The sequence below is a fragment of the Lathamus discolor genome, chromosome 1 (genome assembly GCF_037157495.1).
Source record: "Lathamus discolor isolate bLatDis1 chromosome 1, bLatDis1.hap1, whole genome shotgun sequence".
Lineage (NCBI taxonomy): Eukaryota > Metazoa > Chordata > Aves > Psittaciformes > Psittacidae > Lathamus > Lathamus discolor.
The window spans coordinates 112,887,143-112,909,421 of NC_088884.1; the positions used below are offsets into that span (position 1 = coordinate 112,887,143).

The 22,279-nt window shown below is 43.9% G+C and overlaps 1 protein-coding gene across 1 annotated transcript in view; it reads left to right on the plus strand.

Annotated features, from left to right (window-relative positions):
* Window positions 1-2,760: 2,760 nt before the first annotated feature.
* Window positions 2,761-22,279, plus strand: part of PPP3CA (protein phosphatase 3 catalytic subunit alpha) — a 189,475-nt gene continuing 169,956 nt past the window's right edge. Inside the window, exon 1 of the mRNA XM_065691334.1 lies at window positions 2,761-3,416. Within this exon, the coding sequence (XP_065547406.1) occupies window positions 3,359-3,416 (58 nt within the window). The 5' untranslated portion in view covers window positions 2,761-3,358. The remainder of the gene's footprint in view (window positions 3,417-22,279) is intronic.

Genomic DNA, 22,279 nt, shown 5'->3' on the forward strand with positions numbered 1-22,279 from the left:
AGCTCTCACAGACCTTGTCTCCAGAATCTGTGATCGGGACTGACTGCTCTACAGAAGATCAGAGCGTATCATGCTGGGCTTCTGTTCTGCTAGGGGATGAAATGACTAATGATGTTACTAGGGATCGGTGATGCAAGAGGTCAAGTGTGTTAGAATTTGCCAAGAATCCATGCACTGTGTTATTCCCATTCAAAGATGTGATCTTCATGTTCTCCTCCTACTGATAAATAAGAACAAAGGAATCAAATGCAACTCGGATCCCATGAAAAAGAAATCCCTCTACAGTAAAGAGGTCTTCATGAGAAAAAGCTGAGGGATCACATGTGTAGCTGGGGAGAAAGGACAGATTTGAGTAATAAGGAATAGTTATACAACCTTTACTACTAACATAGACCAGAAATACAGGATTTTTTCCGAGCCATTACCATTATGAGAGAACAAAAATGGGGTTTGGTGATTTCTCTCTCTTCCCTTCCCTCCCTCACAGCAAGGGTAAGGATTTTGCAAATGCTCCTGACACAAGTCATGGGGGTAAGATTGCATCACACTATGACAGAGGAGTCCTGAGATCTTACACCTGTGATGTGAATCTTGGCATATCATACCTTACAGTGGCAGCATGATATGTGGTATTTGGCAGTGGTACTCACCTTTGTCTTATGAAAGCTAATCTGAAAACTCCTACAGAAGAAATTACCTGAAATGGAGATTTTAGCTTGAAAAGGAATACTAAATGCATTCAACAGGTGTGTAATCAAGACACTTCACGAGACCAAATGAAAGAAACTTTCCCAGCCTCAGTGGCATATTATAATTGAAAACTTAGAAGCAAAGGAAAACTGTTAAAAGAAAGAAGCCCTAGATAGCTTTCAAAATTAATACAGACATGGTGGAGTTGTGACACTTGAATGTCCTTATGTAACAGCAACAATAATTACACTTTCTTATTACAAAGTCAGAGCTGAAGTCTTGTCCTGTGACTAATGGGGGAGCGAGTGTAACCTGGAGAGACCCAGAGTCTCTGTTATTGCAAGCTATCAAGAAGAATCCAGATGACTCATGCAAACAGCCTGCAGTCACAGAAGAACGGATCCAAACTGGTCCTCCGCTTCTCAAGAAGTTGTGGCCCACAAGGTGTAGGCAATACCTGAATGTACTGGCCATACTGCATTCCTAACACGCTGCTTCTCCTTCTGTGCCCAGGCACCAAGTGCCGCTAAGCAGTGCTTCCTGGCACTGGGGATGAAGATGTAGAGGTTTTCCTGTTCAGATTCTTCTGTGCACTTCATACTTCATGAAGTATGCCCAACATATGGGGAGCCTTCTGCAAACTTGCCATGGGCTTCAGGATTTCTTTGGGCATATATAAAATGTCCTTGCTGGAGCACTGGCTCTGTTTCATATTCCTGTGTTCCCATTGCGATAGGGATCTCAGATGGGAACTTTGTTACCCGGCTAGCTCATACTTGTGGGACAAAAGGGTGGTCACACCACATGGAGCTCACCATGGTTGTGGGAACATGCTGAGAACCCATGCTGCTGTGTTGAATGTCAGGCACGTACAATGTCTTCCCATGTTCAGTGAAAATGCCACAAGGACAGCCAACAAAATGTCCCCTAAAAATGTCAGGGATATCAAAGCAGAGATATGTGTCATAACTGCCATCTTGTTTTCTTTGTGGCTTTCTGCTAAGCATGCAACTTGTGCATCACCCTGGAGGGAAGTGGGAAGCTGGGTTAGGTGTCTGTTGATTCTTGGCTCATCTACACAGATGTTGTTCAACAACAACTCTGTAAACATCCCTCTTCCAGAATAGGTGTGCCCTATTTTCCTCTTTAATTAAAAGTCACAGTGTTAAAGTAAACTGGAACAACTCAGCCTTATTCTGGAAATTAGTCATGAAATTAGTCAAGAATAGCTCCTCCTGAACAACTACATGTATAAACATGTAAAAAATATTTCTGTTCTTCGAAAGGATGGGGTACACGGTCACGGATGCACGTTGCTTTCCAACCCCCAAAGAAACATAGAGAGTTGTCACCTTCCAACGGGGGGCAACGAATGCTTCAGATGCCAGGTTTGACTACCACGGTGTTCCTTGGTGGGCAGTTTGAGACGACAAGGTGCTGGCCAGGCCCCAGCAGCATGGCCCAGAGCTGCAGCCTGTGCAAGGTAACCTGCGCCAGGTGCACCAGGCAAGATACACGGTTACGAGAGGCGGATGTATTCTTTCATCCGTAGCGGGGAGTCTTTTACCGAGAGATGTCCTAGCAATCCCCCAGACCGAAGGATGCTCTTTAAGCAGTTTCCCGGCCGTGCAGCGGCTGTGCCGCGCCGGGGTCGCCGCACCTCGGGGCAGGCGGCCGGACCCGCCGGGGCCCGGCGGCTGCTCGCACCCCCCGCACCGGCGCGGGCCGGCCCGGCACGCAGGCGCGGGCACCGGGCGCGGTTTCCCGGCCGCCGTGAGTGACAAGTGGCGGCCGCCCCCGCCGCCATAGGCGGGCTCCCGCTGTCCGCCTGCGGCCCCGAGGTACCCCCGCGGCCCCGCGGGGCACAGGAGCGGACCGGGCAGCGCGGCCGCCCCGCCGGCCCCCACGGCGCGGGAGGCCACCCGCGGCGCACCTGGGCGGTGCAGCGGCGCGGCAGAGGCGGGGCTACCTGACAGTGATTGGCAGCTCGGCGCAGCCAATGGCGGCGCGGGGGATCGGGAGCCGGGAGGGCGGGGCCGGGCGGCGCGGCGGGGTGAGGGGGCTGCGCCGCGGAGCGTGTGCAGCGCGGCGGGGCCGCGGCCGGTGTCGGTGCGAGCGAGGGGAGAGACCCCGCGGGGGGCGGGGGAAGGGACGGATCCGGATCCTCATCCCCATCCCCGTCCAGGGCGGCGGCGGGAGGAGCCGGCGGAGCGCCTCGGAGGAAGGAAGCGAGCGAGGGAGCGGGCGCAGGGCTGGCCGCTGCGTGTGCAACCTGGCTGTTCCTGCTGCCCGCGTCCACTCGCGGCTTTTCCTGCCGGCGCTGCCTGACAGCCGCCCGCCCGCCCGCCAGCCGCGGGTGTTGTCGCCGGGGTCTTTGGCCGGGGGGGGGGGAAGACCGAGCCGTCCTGAGCAACCCGGAGGCGTGATTGAAAGCGAGCAATAATTAACTGGAGAAGGAGGAGGAGGACGGGGGTGGAGGAAGACGAAGGAGGAAGGCACCGCGCGGCAGAGCCCAGCCGAACCGAGCCAGCGAACGGCGGCGGGACGCGGCAACTTCGGCCGCAGCGGAGGAGCCGGAGTCCTGACCCCAGCGGCGGCGGCCGCCGCCTGAGCCCGTGCCTGCCCTGCCCGAGCGGGGAGAGCCCCGCCGCCTCCCCGGCCGCCGGACATGTCGGAGCATAAGGCCGTTGATCCCAAGTTATCGACGACGGACAGGGTGGTGAAAGGTGGGTGCTGCGCCCCCGCCACCCTTTTTGCCGGGTCGTCCTGCCGTGCCCGCGGCTGGCATATCGTCCGCGCTCCCACTCCCCCGCCCCGGGCGGACACCGCGGGGCTGCCGGTGGCACGGCCGCTGGGAGAGGTGGGCTCGGCCCGGGGGCTTGCGCCGGGGCCCGGTGGAGGGTTTGCGGCTTCCCTCGCCTGCCCGCCCGGCGCTACATTGCAGCATTTCCCCCCCTTCTTCCCCCCGCCGCCTCCCCCTCCGCCTTGAAGGCGCTGCACAGGGCTGGCGTGAGAGAGAGGGGGAGCCCCAGCTTCCTCACCCGCCCCAGCGCCTGGGGGAGAGGGGGCAGGGCTCGGCCCCCTCCCCCAGCCCGCCTGCTCCTCTGGGCATCCCCCCTTCTTCCTCCTCCTCCTCCTCCTCCTCCGGACTGCGCTCCCCGGAGCGCCCCCCGCACCCCTTTCCCCCCCCCCCCCTCCCCCGCAGGCTGCGCTACCGCTTGTCACTGCCGCTCGGCTCCCTGCATGCAGCAAGGATGCCTGGAAACATCCCCGCTCCGACAGTCGGGGCTCCGCTCTCCCCACACCCTCCCAATGCGGAGGGTCCGGCTGCCCGACCACCCCCCTCTCACCCCCACTCCCGCCTCGCTCCTTGCAGGCCTCCCCCCTCGGCATCCAAAGCGGGGATGCCGGGCGGGGGTGCCGTGGGCGCTGTGGGAGGCGGCGAAGGCTGCTTCCTCCTCCTCTCTCCATCGCCGTCTCTCTCTGGCGGCCCGGCCTGCGTGGATGTGAAGTTATCCGGCAGGCGGACCGTGGCCGTGCACCCGCGTGTGCGTGCGGCTTTGCGTGGGGTGCTCGGCACGTACCGGCTCCGTGGTGCTTGCTTAGTTTCGAAGGTATGCGTGTGCTGCGAGCCTCGGCCATATAAACAAATTACAGTTTGGATTAATAACACGTTGTGCCCTGCAGTGCAGACCAAGGGCTTAGTTACTGGGGTAGTGGCCGATTGCAGTTGCACATGTGCATTTCTCCGTGCGTATGAAGTACCCGAATATTTAGTGATTTGTTGTTCCAACCCCACCCCCTTCTTTTTTTTCCCTTCAACCCTGGCAACATAGATGGATACACTTGGATACAATATATTTCATCCAGTTAGGTTATGACCCATTTACCAATGCAGAGTGTTATGATGGAAAGCATAAATCCTAGATGCAGTATGCATCTTTCCAGAACTAAGGAGGCTGGAAATTGAAATGGCCTTGGAATACATATACTTGTGTATTTACATGAGTGTGCCCCAAAACTAAACACTGTAGGTAAATATTTTTCGGAAAGGGCTATTGTTTATGGTTTTGTATTTGTATTTGCACATACTTCCTTATGCCTTTTCTCTTCTTACTTAACTCCCTGCTTCCCCCCCCACGTGAAACTGTAGATCTTCAGATGTTATGAAAAATGTAATTACAATAGTTTTTTAGAGGTGAGTTGGGAATTCATGTTTGCCTTCTAATATCTGGAATATTTACTGCTTGTTTAAGTACTTGGTCTGTAATGTTGTACCAAGAGTAGGCTTTGGAAGCCTCAAACAGCTATGTTTAGCTGATGCTTGTCTTCTGTAGAAACAACAAATGGCCATCCTATTGGGAAGACTTCCTATTGCGAAGACTTCTTCAGCATTATGGGATGCCTAAGTTTTTGGTTTTTGTTTTTTTTTTTTTTTTAAATCTTCCTTGGTCCTGACACATGACCAAATGTCCTGTGCCTGCTGGAGCAGAACTTTGGCTTAAGTCGATGTTTGTCATCAATAGGAATTCTCTCTCTAATATTTACAAAGCCCTCAATGGCTTCAGCGTATCTTCATGTGTTTTTTCAGTAACTGCTCTTTGCTCTTAATATAAAATTATTATTTTTTTTTTACGTGCGTAAGGTGTCAAACATCTAAAAGCACTATTTCTAAGAAAACTTAGCAGTCTGTATAGTCAGGCATTTTTATAATGCAGCTAAACCAGAAGTCAGCTTTGTTAAACTGAGTTAAAGTATCGAATGAAAAGAACAGAATAGAACATAACTTGCTGCTTAGGTGTCCCCCTTCCTCCCCCTGCTAACCATTGTCTCATAAGGTCAGTGTTTCACAGGAGACTTAAAGATGTGTTTAACTGATTTAGTCCTTTATTAAATATTGAAACCCTTTTAAGGTCTTAAAATAACATCTGAAGAGAGTAGTACACAGTAAACTGATTCTTAATAGGCTTATTCTTTGCTGTATCATAGGCTCTTCACACTGCCTTGGTATAGATTAAGGAGATTGAGTAAGAAAACAAATGGTGGCAATAATAACAGAGGTAGGAGATGATTACTTTGTTGTTCCTTTCCTATAGGATGTGATTTGTACCTTCTCGAGATAAGTATCCAAGCGGGTTTGCAGTGTTAAATGGATAAGGAATAATTTAAAAAAAATAACAAGGCACCATGAAAGCACCTATCCAAGGAGTTGGTGAGCACTGGTGTTTTAGAGAGGAAGAGCAGATATTCTGATGTTGGGGAGACATAACCTGTTAAAGCAACCTCTTCTTTTTTGCAAGTTAGAATGTCATATAAAGCTTTACTTGGAAAGGAAATGCTTCTAGCATATGGATGTAGGCTCTGGATTAAACTCTCGTGTGTTTTGTGGTGACTGTGGGGTTTTTATGCTTGTTTTTATTGTGTTTGGTTGGCCTTTTCTTACAAAACCCTTTCAGTTTGCTGGTGCATGACAGGAGATGTCTCCTAACAACAGTTCTGGGCTGTCTGGTGAAAATCCTGGCTCAGCACCATTACGTAATGGTGGGGTGGGTTTGGGGAGGTTACGGTTCCAGCAGCTTCGTGCAGATTGCTTGTGGCTCGGAGCTGCCTCTTCGGGGTTTGCTGTGGACTTACTTTGTCTTCTTATACTTAAAAAACATTCCAGGGTACTGAGAAGTGGGCTATTTCCATAGGCGAGGACTTCATCTCGCGCTTGCTTTGCTTGTTGAATTCTCTAAACTGTGCTTAAACTGATTGGAATCAAAAATAAAACATGCTTTTGGGAGAAGGGGAAAAAGGTTTAGGAGTCCTAATGCTTGTAAGGTCCTGGTCTTCTCCCACCTCTGTCGTGCAGCCTGTGTGCAACTACATTTGTCAGCTGGAGTGAAGTTTTTGGCTCTGACACTGTTGTGCAATGAGCAGTGTAAAGAAGAAATTCAAGTCTGTGTGTGATGTTAAGTTTTCAGGAGCCAATTATCTCTTGTTAAAGTTGACAAAACTATGTTCTGTTGAACTAAAGGAAAACTATGTGAACCCAGAGGATGCACTTAGTGCAAGAAGTACGTTTTTGGTTTGTGCTCTCCTGAAGATGGTACGTATGTTATGATGGAAATTAGACAATTGACCTTTACTCTCTGGATTTTGTGGTCCTGTAAAGGAGCAACACTTTGGTCTGTTGACTGCAAATACTACAACCAGTACATTCAGCTACATTCAACATTCAGACTCAGGGCAACGTACTATTGCAGCAAATACTGACTTGACTGACTTATGAGTTGAAATTTCTTGCTTTTTTTGTTAGAGGTATGATGCAGCCTTCTCCTGGACAGGTCGGTCTTTAAGTTCCTGTTCTCCTTCAGGACTGAGGAAGCTACTCCTTATCTATGCTGCTTTTAACTCCTGAAACTTGCCAGCCTGAGTGTGGGCTTCTTTGCTGTTGGGAAGGTAGAAATACCTGTCCAGGAAAAACTGGACTAAGGATACTTGCTCATTCCTCATGGGTCACATAACAGCTGTCTGATGTCAACAGCTCTTGGTCACTACTGACATGAGCAAGATTTGAACCCCACAGACCTGGAGAGAAAAGCCGTGTATCGTGTTACTTGACCTCCTCAAAATATTCAGTGTAGCATTACTGCCTTCTAGAAATACTGCTCTAAAGCAAAGTAAACTTAAGTAAAAACTTAGAAAGTGGACTGGAGCAGTCATACAAAGAAGTAAAATCAGTATTTCTTGGAAATCTTGCTGTTAGCTAGGTACAAAGATCACAGATTAATTTAATTCTCTGGGCAGGTCAGATGGTTATATGCTTCTGAGTGCTTTGTTTTTGGGTTGGGGTTTTTTTCATTAGTATTATTTTTCTTTGAAGGAAAGTGGTGCTTCAATGAAATCCTCCCATTTCACCTGTATCGATGGGCTGCTGACACGGCTTGTGAACCTCGGTGTTGGCAATCCCCTTTCCTCCTGCGTGTTGCGTGTGGAGGTGTACACAGTTATATCAACAGCTGACAACACCCCAAAAACCTGGATACCATCTCTGCGGTCTCTGAATTTCAAACCGTGTCATTGTTAATGGTCTTCTAATGTTCAGGTTGTTGGCTTTTTGTAACCTAATATGGATGCCAGCTTGTGATCAATATGTTAGACATCAGTGCTAATTTCAGATTCGTGAAAGGTAAAATTGCTGTCAATAATGGGAATTAACAATGAAGTTTAGAGTTTCCATTAGTCCAGGGGGCTTGTCTGCACTTGCCAACGGCTTGTGCTCCAGGCTGGAGTCCAGCACTGGTGTATTGCAGCAGCCTGCCTCTGCCTCTGTGAATCAAATGCAGTTTTCCCAGCATAGATGTATCCTGCAAGTGCTGGGCTGCCCTTCAGTGTTTTTTTGAGTAATTGGGTGGTGACCTGAATGCCAGAGGCATTGGTGTATTTGGTGTATGTTTTGGTGTAAATTTGAGTATTAGGAAATGCATGACAAGGACCAATCTTACTTGGATCTTTATAGCTGTCTAATGACAGTAAATGGTTATTTGCCCCTCTTTTGAGGGTGCTGAAGATTCAGTATCTGCCTGATCCTCATGAGGGGAAAGAGCTGCTTTGTAGCTGTTCCTATTGGCGTAGGAAAGCTGACCCCATTTTTCTTTTAATGACTTTACCCTTGTAAAGTACAGGAATTCAGTATTCAGGAATGTACTCACTTGCTCTGAGGAAGCCTGCACCTGGGTTTAAGGAGTTTACTAACTAGAGAATCCACATTGAGCTATGTCAGAAAGGTGGCGCTGGTACAACTGGGGATTATCTGCTTGGCTTCATCCACTTCTACCTTCATTTGAAGGGTTGGGTGTTCCTCTACCTTAGCTTTGGTAACTCTGTAATTGCAGATCCCCTGATACCATCATAAAGCAAACCATATGCGATACATCTGAGAACAGAAAACAACTGAATATGCTTGCATAGGTTTTTCTTGTTACTTAAGAAAGAAAATGAGGTTGGCTTGTTATTTTCTTCTACATAATCACTTTGTTCTCATGGTCACAACTAAGTTAATACTTGTAAGACCAGTGGAATCTGTCAGCTGGGTGCTGCCTGGATATTGCAGTCTGTGTGTGTTTTACACTGCATAAAGCTGTATAAAAAAAAAAGTTGGGGCTGTTCAGCCTGGAGAAGAGAAGGCTGCGTGGGGACCTCATAGCAGCCTTCCAGTACCTGAAGGGGGCCTATAGGGATGCTGGGGAGGGACTCTTCCTTAGGGACTGTAGTGACAGGACAAGGGGTAATGGGTTAAAACTTAAACAGAGGAAGTTTAGATTGGATATAAGGAGGGAATTCTTTCCTGTTAGGGTGGTGAAGCACTGGAATGGGTTGCCCAGGGGGGTTGTGAGTGCTCCATCCCAGGCAGTGTTCAAGGGCAGGTTGGATGAAGCCTTGGGTGGGATGGTTTAGTGTGAGGTGTCCCTGCCCATGGCAGGGGGGTTGGAACTAGATGATCTTGAGGTCCTTTCCAACCCTAACTATTCTATGATTCTATGATTCTATATGTGTGTGATGGGCGTATAACACTTGTAAAGGATTGTGAATGCAGTAATGAGAAACTGAAACAAAACCAGAGTGCAGTGCTTGACAATTACGCTTGTGTAATAAAGCTGGTGATTTATTTTGATTTGTGAACTCAGCCTCTTAGTCATTATGATAATTTTGTAAATAAGCCCTTTAGCAAAATGAGTCTTTTGCTGCATAGGCATAGGGGAAAAGTCTTGCTTGTGCTAAAGGACACCTTTCTTAGGTAGTTCTTGCTGCACTGAATAGGTTGGAGGCTTTTCTCATGCTCTCGTATGAGAATGGCTTGCTGAGTTGCAGGACTGATATAAGGTGAGGGATAAAGTTGCCTTGTTTGTGTGTTAAAAAACTTTTTTTTACTTCTGAATTCTACATTGGCTAAAGCAGTTTTCTGTTGCCTGCTCCCTTTAGCTGAGCCTAGCTAGAGGGCTGGTGCTTTCGATACCACTGGTGGTGGTGAGCAACTTGGAAGAGGAGTTCATGCTGGATGTTATCGCACTTAACTGGAAAATAAAAGTCAGTTGAGGTAATTTTCTATAGGGGGATGTTGCAGAGAATAGTTGTTCCCTCTGTCTATTCCCAAATTGAATGGTATTTACTTCCATTGCATGCATCCTACTTAGAGGTGATAGATGTTGCATGGTTAAGCTTGCTTTTCTGTGCAGGTTGTGGCAGGAAGATTGAATGCAAAATATATTTACCTTTGGTTACATAACTTGATATTTTGAATAATGTTTTTTTGGTAGGTCCATGACTTGCAGAACTCATCACATTCCTTCTTGTCTGATATTTCTAAAGGGATTTTTATGTCAAAAGTCACCTCGGGTAGTGTCAATACTAGTGGAGCCTGGATATTCCAAACTTTTTAAGGTTTCTTCTGTTTCGCTGAGTGGTCCCCACTCAAAGTACAAAAGCAGGACTGTAATTTGAATTTCATCCTCCATTTAAATATGAATATTAATTTGTCCAAGGCTTGCCAGTAATGTTGGCGCAGCATGTAGTGGAGGGTATTTCCCTCTTGGTAGCTTCAAAAGTGGAGAAAAGTGTTTCCTTAAGAGTATTCTAAAGTACAAAGATACTGCTTAACACTTTTCTTAAGTGTGCCATGAAAGAAGCCACAAGTTTCTGAAGTAAAAGCCACTTCAAATCATCTTCATGAAAAGGTGCTTTCTTACAATCTTTTGTATGTAGTTTCACGAGTCAAATGCAAGTTATAATTGTGTAATGGTTCTTCAGCCAAACAGTTAAATCACTTCCTGTTCTGATAATCAGACATTTACCTTGACTTTCCTCCAGCAAACATTATTTTATGACCACTCAATAATGGCAGAAAGTATCATCCCGGTTCGAACATCATAGCTATGTGCAGCCTTGTGCACCTAAGTCCACGGCTTGTTGCACAATCTGCTACTCGGGTTGCAGATTCAGATGTGTGATTGTTGGAGGCTGTACCCCAGGTACGTTCTTCTTGTTCTTCTTTAATTACTGAGTGAAGGAAGAGATAAAAGATCATTGTGGAGAAACAGGGACACAATAAGTGCTATGATGGTAATTTTTTCTTTTGAAGACGAAAATCTGAACTACTTATTCCTACCCTGCTTACTCCTCCACCAGAAAGCTGCTACTGTTGAAATAACACCTCCAGAGTAGTACCTCCTTGACAGGCACTTACGTGCGTTTTAAACTGACTATGATGTCTATATTTATAAGCGAGGTTAGGCATGTTAATGTTGGTATGGCAACACTATGAGGAGAGCATGACTGTCTTATTTGAGACTGAATTATGGTGCCAAGACAATCTCTGATTAGTTTCCAACTAATACTGTTTACATTTGGAACTGGAGAGGGGAAGGAGCAGAGTGGAAAGGCACCAGAGGTCAAAAATGGTGTTTTTAGTTAGAAGTTAATTCCTGGGTATCTCAAGATTGCATGTGCTAATGCTATAGATGGCATTCTTTCCTTTTTGGGGTGTACTTCATACAACTTTTGAAAACATTTAGTTTGGGGATTGTCTACCACTCAAACGCCTTTCTATTTAAAAATAAAGCTGTGCTGTACTGAACTTCTGTTGCAGCTTCCTTTTGTTTTAGATGAGTTGTTTTATTTAATACTTTCTCCCTCTTGTGTTTCAGTATGTCTTTTCCTGTCTGTTCCTTTCCCACATTTCTGCAAGCTTTTTTTCTACTTACTGCTGTTACACTTATTGCATAGTATGTCCAGCAAGCATAAGTGCTGCCTGGTAGTTAAGATTTGGCTACGCGTATTGAATGTGAGATTTGCTGAACACTCTGTTTTTCCTCTGGTGCATCTGTAGGTTCCTGGGGAAGCATGTGAGAATAGGGGAAGTATATTCTGCCTCTTCCTCAGACTTCTGTTGTAATTCTGTAGTCAGCTGCTGACTCTGTAGCTTTCTTTTCAGCAAATAGCTCCACTGTCATTGTACTGCTCAAGCTCTACCCAACTTGTCACAGAGGGATGTCTCTATTTTGCAGTTCAGCTGCTGCTTGCAGGTTGCTTAGCAGTAATGTTGAAAGCTCACAGTGTGCCTGTTAGTTTTAACTCATGTAACTTGCAGAAAGCTCTGAGGGCTAGCATAGGCAGTGATGTGTTTTGGTTAACTTGAGAAGAGAGGTGGTATAAGCACTCAGTCTTTGCTGTCTTTGCAACCGGACACAGAAGGTAGTTGGCAACCCAAGGTGAGATTTGGTAAAGCTGTTAATACTTGGAAAAAAACATGAAGTTCACCACAGACGAGTGAACTTCAAAATTGCCACCTTAAACTCTAAGAATAAAAGGTGCAGAACCCAGTCTGTATAGAGATTGTACAAAATCTTGGTGGCAAAGAAAGAAAGAAGGACAGTAAAATATGGTTGCATTAAATCTTCTAATATAATAGCTGTTTTTCCATCTTTCAGATAGGCATAATAAAAAAATCAAAGCCTGAAGTGTTCTAGGGCTTTCACAGTTGGGAGGTGCTGTAATGGGATTAAACACGTATTGATGGAGATGGGTATTGGTATAACAATGCCAATATTCTACACCATGGGTTTTTTTCTCCATCTCATCTTCTGGAGGCATGCGGTTTACGCATTGCATCAGATTTGTATTAGCCAGAATACTTTCCTTGGATCATCCTGGCTGTTGCACAATGTGGAACTGATGGAATGGAGCAAAAAAAGTATAACTAGCCTGCTATGGAGCAAATTCTGTTATAATGTTGGCTCTGATACTTGCTTATTATACAAAAATATCAAGCCTGCACAATGTTGCCATAAGAAAGGAAGTGCACTTTGAACTTCTGATTGGAATGGTGAAAATAACATGTGTTAATAATGGCTTAAGCAGATGTGATGCTGCAGACAGTCTGTAACTCTCACTCTGGGCATTGTTCAATAGGCTTAATTAAGAGAATCCAAACTAGAGGTTTTTGGCCTCATTTAGTGTGTGATTAGATTTTAATTTTTAATTTAAGCTTTTGTGAGTGTCTTTGAAGGTAGGTTGTAGGATTTAATTTTTTCTGTAGCTTGCTGGTAGTGACAGCTCAGTAATTGTGTGGCTACATAAACTGAGGTTCCCGAGCTGCTCATATTTTAAAGTAACCATCATTTGGAAAGAAATCCTTTGCAGCCTAGATAAATGGCCCAAGGTGAGAAAAAGAGGCTTCTCTTCTACCATGTTTTCCATTGCTGTGTTTGGTTATATGTGCGTGTTTAACAACTGTTTATCTTTCCTTGGATAAGGATGCTTCATTTTTATTGTTCTTTTGCTGTGGTTATGTTACTTGGTATTGACTTCCAGATTGGTTCCTATCAAAATGGATGTATGCTGTGTATGGTTAGGTGTGATTAGTCTTTCTGAAGTGTTTGGAATTCCTTTGGAAGTGTTTTTCTGTTCTGAAGGGGAGAAACTGGTAAAATGAGTGCTAGTTTTCTTAAGAAATCAGTTATTTCCTTGGTAACTAGGCTGTACAGGAACTTGTGACTTCTTTCGGGTCTATAGCTTATATGGGTTATTTTAGATGGACAGGCACATGGCTAGAGAGGAACATATACTCATGTATTATCTGTAGGGATGGCATGAAATGACATGAAATAGTATGTTTCAAGTTCTGTGGAGATTTTATGTAGGAATACATGCTTTCCCCTTGCTGCTTCTCCATCTGTCAAGGAGTAAAGCTCCAGTAGAGTGTTGTTTCTGAAAATTCTTTCTGCATCTATATGTGTGTTGTGTGTGGGTTTTTTTCTTATCTTAACCTTTACTTTGCATTTGTGTATTTGAATCCTTATGAACCGTCTGATTTGGGTCACATACAGTACAGTTAACAAAACAATTAAAAGCTTCTAGATGGGGAAGCCCACCCTATTGTTGACTCTAGAGAAAAGATGTTTCGTCATCCACTTTGGACTCGACATAGTTCTACTTAGCACACCTCTTTTCAACAAGAGATTTGGGATTTCTTGGCTGAATTCTGCTTTTATTACTGTGAGAGTATTTTAATAATTTAATGCCTTTTATTTACCATCATTTTTAAAGCAGTTTAACATAACTGACAGTTTGAAAGCAAAACCATTCATCCAAAATCCCTTCCTGTCCCCCCAAACACAAAACCCAACCCATGAACAGAAATTAAAAAGAAAAATCAGTCGGAATGTAAACAGTTTTTTAGTCTTTTTTTTTTCTATGATGCTGGCCAAGTTCTGGTTTGATGTAGATTACAATGGTCATACTGTGTTACACTCTTTGAAAAAGTGCAACTGGTCATTAGCTGCAATGACACGAACAGCTGTAGTGTTTTATGGTAACAGCTGGGAACAATCTAGTTCTCTTCAATAACTTTCTTTTATTGTTCCTTTCATGCCATTTTTTTTAAATGAGAAAGCAAGATTATTGTATTTGTTCTCTATTTTACACCAGGGACTTCTTCATATGCAGTAGTGGCAATTAGGTATCAAAATACAGCTTTGCTCTGTGTGACTTGGAACATTTCCCTCTATAGGACCTGTTTCATAACCCGCTGAAATCTGCAGGAGTTGGGAGTCTTTTCGTTAACTTGAGTAAACTGTGAATTAAGGAGTCATCCTAGGACCTCCAGTTTCGGCCTTCCTTTCCAGTGCATGATTTCTCTTCAGTTTAAACTGCTTCGTTACATCTTATCTTAGGCAGCTTAGGACAGGACAGCATTAGCTCTCATTTTAACACCATACTAAGTGCACTTCTACTTTGCAGTGCTCTTGCTTAGCAAACAGAAAGGGACTTGACTATTTGTAGGTGGCTGGTTTCCCAAGAAATAGTTTGTTCTCCTGTTGCTCTGTCTTCAGAAGTGTAGTCCAAAATGTTTTCCAGGTATGCATATATATATATATGGCTATTTTTATCATTAGAAAAACAAGTGGAGCCTTTATCACATATAAATATTTTTTTCTGTCCCCTTACAAGTGAGTTTTCTTCAGTAATGAACATATCTGGATAGCCTTAAATAAAATCTGTTTAACTCATTTTCCTGGTGTAACAGAGTCAGTCTTAGTATTAAAATCACGCTAGCAGTACTAAAGATGTACATACCAGATTTGCGTGGGTGCATTATTTTCTTCCATGAGAGACCTGCTGTGCTGTGTCACACAAGTGGTGGTGTCTGTGATTACTAGAGGGGAGCCTAATGGCATAACAAGGTATGTTGAGTGCACAGCTGGGGAGGTTGGGAAGAGGAAGCAAAGAGCACAGCAGGCACAGTATGTGTGTTCAGTTCAGTAGTGTGTTACTTAGGGAATCTTATCTAGTTTAGAAATCAAAAGCAGAGAACTGTTTTGGGAGCACTTTTCCTGTATAGGCTCAGGTGAATACCTTAGAGGTGTCTGTGCAGCAGGGCAGGAGGCTATGCAGCAGCTACTAGGGAGCTTGGCTCTGGCAGCAAGCAGAGAACTGGCAAAGGCAGTTGGTGAAAGTTTTACTTACTCATATACTGTATGCATAACCCTGAGTTTTCTTTAGAATGTCAGTGAATGATCTTCCTGCATCTTTAAGAGAAGTCGCCTAAGGTGCTTATGGTTTCTGTTCACTGTATCAGCTTCTAAGCTGGTTGTCCTTACATTATCAGCAGCGTGGAGAGGAAAATGACTTCAAGATGCTTGCCGAGATGGAGTTACTTTTGGTACGGGGAGGAAAGGAGGAATGAGCTTTTTAAAATAAACCCTTATTTGTAGTACAAAAGGGAAAAAAACCCTGCATTTTACTTGAGAGATTAGTTTTAGCTTCTGGGCTGTTGACTACTTTAGCAGGTATGGGGTTTTTTTCTTTTTCATTTGATGTTATGCTCACCATACCTCTGGAGAAATACTGTATCCTTATTTTTTCTGAATGATGTGCCAAGGTACCTGCCTTCAATCACTTACGGCTAAAAAGTATGAGCTTTGATAGCTTCACAGAAGCGCAGGATGGATGGTTGAGGCTGTAAGGGATATCTGGAGGTCACCTGGTCCAGCCCCAGCTGTCATACCCTTTCCTCACAGGAAAGATGCCACAGTGCCTTAAATCATCTTAGTGGCTTTTTGCTGGACTCTCTGCAGTTGCACCACATCTCCCAGTTTCTGTGTGAAATCTAAATGTAAATGAAAGTTATTTTATATGTCTAAAGAGCTTGCACATAGGGAGTAGCACTTGTATCCTTTATAACAAGGTACTGCTGCTTCCCTGCAACTCTGAATCTCAGGTGACACCTGCCTCATGTAATACTGTCTGTTTACCACACAGAAGATGAGGGATGGCACTATCATTAATGAAAGTCTTAAATGCATGTGAATTTTTTGTACAGCATTAACCTCACATCTTATATCCTATTGTGAAAGACAATACTTCACTGTAGGATGTTGTTTGTATAGCCTAGGCTAATCTTAGAAGTATTGCCAGTCAGAAAATTACTCGGCAGATATCTTTACTGTTATAATCCAGTTGCTATGGCTTCTGGATGTGTGTTAGACACTTCTCCCCACCTTAGATGCTCCGCCCCCCCCGCCCCATATTAATCTAAGTCACAGGAGGCAGGTTTTTATAGGTCACCTTTGAGAATTTGCCAGTGGTATCCTGAACTGAATTAGGAGTGTTGCCAGCAGGACAAGTGATATGATCCTTCCCCTAGGCACTAGTGAGGCCACACCTGGAGTGCTGGGTCCAATTCTGGGCTCCCTAGAGCGAGTAAGACATGGACATACTGGAACAAGTCCAGTGCAGGGTCACAAAGATCACTATAGGACTTTCATATGTAGAGAGGCTGAGAGAGCTGGTGCCATTCAGCTGGGCTATCTCATCCGTCTCATTAGGATGATCTTACCCATGTTTATAAATACCTGGTGGCAGGAAATGAAAAAGGGGGATCCAGGCTCTTCTCAGTAGTCCCCAGTGACAGGGCAGGAGGTAATGGGCACGTTGACAGCTCTTACAGTAAGTAATTTTCTGTTTTTTCAAACCCCGGATTCAAAAGCTGTCAGGATGTGGCACTGGGCAGCTGGCTTTAGGTGGCCCTGCTTGAGCATGGGTGTTGGACCAGATGACCTCCAGAGGTTCCTTCCAGCCTCAATTATTCTGTGATCATCTTTTATTGAAACCTTTTAAATGGATAATTAAAACACTGTTCAGCATTTCACATCTTGCCAAACATGAAATACAGACATCTCCCTCAAAAAATGAAAGGTTGTGTCTGCAAATGAGGTATTCTACAGGAAGAATGCTTTGTGTGATGATGAGGCTCCACCAAATAGTATTCTGAAATAACAAGATGTGTTGCATTGGGAAATCATGTATTTTTTTAATTGACGCATCCGTATGTAGCTGATAGTGTTGCTGGAAAAACACTGCGTAGATCATTGGTGACAAATTTCAGAACCTCCTGAACATGTACAGCTCCCGAGTTTGGTGTACTCTGAAAACAGGGACAGATAGTGTGCCCACAGTACTTTGCTTTGGGCAACTGTAAGAAAAAATGGAAACAAGCTTTTGCATAAATCTTTCATAGCTATTACCAATGTTTCTGACATGACCATCAGAAAGGTCAATTTTTCAATTACTGGAAGGAAATGGATATCTTTTACAAGTCCTTGGTGGAAAAATGGTGGCATGATGATTAAAATTGGGGGTGATGGCAATTGTGTTTCAGCTCTAATACTCTCTGGCATATTTTTTTCTTTGCTGCTTTCTCATCCTTTTTTATTTCCCTTTGAAGATGCACATTGCCCTTTAAAGTTGACTAGGAAATAGCTAAATCTTGATGTGCAAAAGTAAAATCAAACCCTTGATAAGGGTATTTCTTGATGTGGGTGACAGGGAATGAAAATCAGCATTTGGAAGAGTCTGAGTGTGACAGAAGTATGCTGACTGCTTCAGAAAAGTTAGTAGAACTACTACACTAGAGGCTTTGAACAAGTTCTCTAGGTGGGATCACCTTCATGCATAATTAATCAGGATAATGGAGATAACTTTTTTTTTTGTAGTGAAAATGCAGCTTCCAGAGTTGCTCCGTTGGCTAGATATATTTGAGGAAAATGATAGATACTGTAATTTAAAGCTTGAATTGCCTTGGTGCTCATATAGATCACACTGTACCATGAAAACCTGGGGCAATATACATCCCTATGAAAGAAGTGTAAATGCTTTTATTGGCTTTGCAACATACTGAACAAGAACCAGGAAGAGGACTTGCTAGTGCAGCCCGGAAATCTTTGGCCTCATTATCTATAATTAGAAAAATGTATATCAAAAGATTACTTGTTCTGGAGAACTTCTGTTTGCAAAAAGGCAAGGAGAGTGTTGAGCAGTTGCTTTAAGGATACTTAAAAAAGGAAGGAAAGAGATAGGTTGAACATAGATACAGAGACCTGGAAGGATGGTCCTGGCAACTAAACACACCAAAGGAGCTGAAGAGGTACTTTGAATAGATGGAAATGAAGAGCAAATGAGAAAGCTTAGGTTCACCTACCTGAAGCATTAATGGATGTTCCAGGAATATCTCTTCTAGCTATGCTGCAGGGCATTTTCCTAAGCAGCTCTGATGGTTATGCCATCATCTCCTGCTCAGGTACAGGCTATGGAAAGAGAAGGCTTTTCAGCACAGTGGGCATCTGTCATAGTCACCAGTAAGTCACAAGAGGAAATTGTTCCTATGGATTATATTAATGAAAAACTTCTTGAGAGTGACCATGCAGGAAAAGTGATTGTATAGCTATTAAAATAAGTATTTATGAAGGAAGATATATGATGCCGGTATTTGTTGTTGAGAATCTGCTGTATCCTGATATTCTGATATATTGAGCAAGATTAAAAGCTGACTTGAGCTTGTGCCATGTTTTATCTGAACCGATGATGCAAGCTGCTTCTAATAAATAATTTTATCAGTGAATAGTAATAAATCACCATGGTTTCACAAGGTTTCTGAAATTTTTGCCTGAAGTCTTTAAACCCTGATTCTATCGTGATTCCCAGAAAATAAAGGGCTGTGTGTGAGGGAAGTGGATTCTTCCCATGCCTTGATGCAGGGCCAGAAGTTTAACTTCTTCCCTAAAGGTTTAGCAGAAGCATTTTTCTGGCTTAAAAAATGTCAGTTTTATCTTTGTTCAGAGGTAACTGGTGCACTAATAATACTTTTTCTAATGTGCGGAGCAGCTGAGTGAATTCGAAGAGTTGATGAGATCAGACGGCCTGTCTAGCTAGAGTATGCTACAAAATCCTTTCATAACTGCGTTTTAACTACAGAGGAACTTAACGTTTGTTTGAGTTTATGTTGATCCAGTACCATGGATTATTCTGGTAAAAACAATTCCTTTTAAGTGTTCCTCTTCTCTCCTGAGCGTGAGTCTTTTACAAAAGCCACCTTTTTAAAAAAGGCATAATGGAGCATTTATAAACAGTAGTCGATAAACATGGGAATAACGCATGGCAACCACTTCACTGCTGGAGCCCTTGCTGAAAGCAATATATCTTTTTTTTTATTCTTCTTTGCCTTCTGGACATGCAAAATCCTATTTCTTGTTGAGCGCCCACCAAGCTTTGTCAGATTTATTTTAAGTAAGGTGAGTCTTTTGCAAATTCCTGGGGAGTAGCTACCTAGGGAGGAGCAGGCTGGGTTACCTCTGAAACTTTCCATGCTGTAGGAGGCTGAGAAAATAACGGGATGGATTTATTGCTGGTGTAGTACACAACAACAGTCTCAAGTATGCTGCTTGGAGCTAGGGAAAAACACAAGTGGAGTTTGAATTACCTTTCCTTTGCTGTATCAGCATCTGTGTGAAGCTTATCCTTGTATCTTCTGCCTGCTTTTGCTGTGATACTACTAACAATGTAAATATTTTCTACAAACCTAGTAGGCCCTGCTCTTGCACTTTTGAGTTGGAGCAAGTGACTTTTGTACTAGCTTGCCTTGGAATACTCTACTTGGGAATTGTATATTTGAGTAATTCAAAGGAGAGATCTCATTTGGTATTATTAACCTCCATTAACGAGGAGTTCTGAGTATGATAAATGGACCAAAGAGGGTAGCTATTTACTCGTGTTTGTGTATCTGCTGCACTGTAGAAGTCTCTGTCACAGGGCTGGTTTCTCTTGGAGGAAACAGTTCCACACAGGTGATGCATTTGTACATGGCAGGACTGTAATACCCTTCAAACCTCTTGCTTAGATCAGCATGTGCTTATCTTCAGAACTGGAAATAGAAAAAGCCTCGATGTTTGCTATTGGATGGTAAATATGAGGCATACTACTAGTTTGTTTCTGGTAGAACAGCACCCCCATGTATGCATACCCATTTCTGGTTCACTGGTGCTACAGCAGAAGAGGCAGCAATTGAACTAGAACCAGTGTATAAGGGAAAGGTAAATGTTAGAAGCTTTCCAGTTGAAACCCACCAATTCCCTTTTCAGCCTTTAACTTCTTGCTTAGATGGGAAAATAACTGTGGGTAGTTGTGTGGCCAGGTAGGTCTTGAAGAGGCACAATATTTTGTGCTATGTACTGGCCTTAGAAAACTTTTGGCCTTTTTTCACCTCAGAAGAGTCCCAGGTTGCTAAATCTTACTGAAAATGGATGAATTTGTTCCTGAGTTAGCCCAGATGAATGTCTGCTTTTTCTTTAAATAAACCCCTACCAAAACAAAACCAAGCCATCAACATACATCTTAGAAAAATATATGCATCTGTACATTCCTTTTTATCTGCAAATTTGGACTCTTCATGAACAAGAGGATGTTTTTTTGCTTTGGGGACTTAGCCGCTATAAACCCTGTGTTAATGCGGCCTGTCTAATGTCATATCCTTCTTCTGTAACGAAAATGTGATGACTGGAATGCATGTCGTCAACTTTTGTAATCAGGGTACTTAAAATATTTACAATACGGTGATTGCTGTAAAACTTCCTGTACATACACACACGCTGTAGCTGCCTTATGTATTTTTGCCTTTCAGGTTTACATCTGGGTTTGTCTCCTGTTCTTGCTTTTTGTTTTTTAACCCAGGATGTTTGGCAAAGCTAAATAAAATACAAACTTTATCGCCTGTCTGAGGTTTGCCATCTAGTCACTTGTAAAATAGCTCAGTGAAATAAGCAGGAGGAAGGAGCAATCTTGCGAACTCTGAATCTTTTCACAGGCCAAAACCAAACCCTCATTTGCCTATTGAAGCTGCCAGATTCTGTACTGGGGGTTGTCTGTCAAGAGACAATGAGCGAATATAATCAGGCAGCAGGGGGGTGAATCCTGGAAAGGACTCTGTTTGGAAGGCCACCTCAAATGGCCGAGACCAATTGCCCTCCTGTGTTACTTTCAGTAGCTGAGATGTGGAGGAGTTTCGGGACAAGATTAGGCAGTCTAATGTGCTTCCCTTCTATTGTGTGCAAGAGCTGTGAAGACTTGGTGCCATCCTTGGGTGTAAAGCCCAAGCCAAAAACATCTACAAAGATGTTTGTAGAAGCAACATCTACTTGTTTGAAATGCTAATAATGAGTCCAGCGGGAAATAGTCCAGTAAGGTAGCCCAAAACTCTTACAGTCACAATATTTCCTGTATGATAAGCAAAGTTCAAAGAAAACCTTCTAAAGCTTGACTATAGATTCATTTAATTGAATCTTGTATTTTAAACTGGGTATATCTTGGACTGAGTCCAGTGTGTGAAACTGGAGAGCATTTGGTGGCACTAATAGATTATGTTCTCCTGTAATTGGATTGCCAGGCATCTGTTGTCTGCCCATGAGAAGGCAGCGTTAAGGAACGTACCTACCCAGTGACAGGCAAGAAAACTTCCATCTTGGGTTTTCCCTTGATGGGGATCTTGTAGAATCTTTCATGCTGGAGCCTAGAGCTCCAAAATGAGGCTTTTGTAAGTGGTTTTGCTCCTCTGGCACAAGGGAAGTACCCAAAGTGAGGATATGGATTTTGCTTTCCTGCTAGGCTGATGTTTAATTTGCAAATAAATTATGCCTGCATATGTGGCCGTGTAGCTTGTGTCTTCCCTCAGAGCTGAGGGCTGCTGTGTTTGTGCCTGGCTGACTCGCCTGTCCTGCACTGCCGGGCTGTGCAGCCTGTTTTCCTTAACAGGTTCTAGCAGTTTTTTTCACCTCTGTCTGAGAAATTTCCATTTTACAGGCCTTTTCTTTGTTGGTAGTCTGGTCCCATCCCCCAGAGGCTCTCTTGCATGTTGATGTACGTAAACTACCTCAAGGTTTTCTCAAAGAATAGTGGAAGCAAGCCCACTAGTCCTCCCAGGAGGAAAGTGCTGTGAGGTCAGCGGTATTCCTTTTGCTTCCCTTTCAGTTTTGTACACTCCTATGCCTTGTAAAGCAGCCAGAAAGATTTGTTATGAATTGCTTTTAATTTCCTCTTGTGCAGAATATAATCCAAAATGGACTTTTTCTTAAAATAAATCTACCAGAAATTGTTCTAGGGTTTTTTTTTTTTTTTTTTAAACCTTGAAACAAAACACAAAACAAAAAATACACTTCAAAACCCCATCTGGGTGTTACAAACACATCTTGGGCATAACTTAACTCCAACCATTTCATTG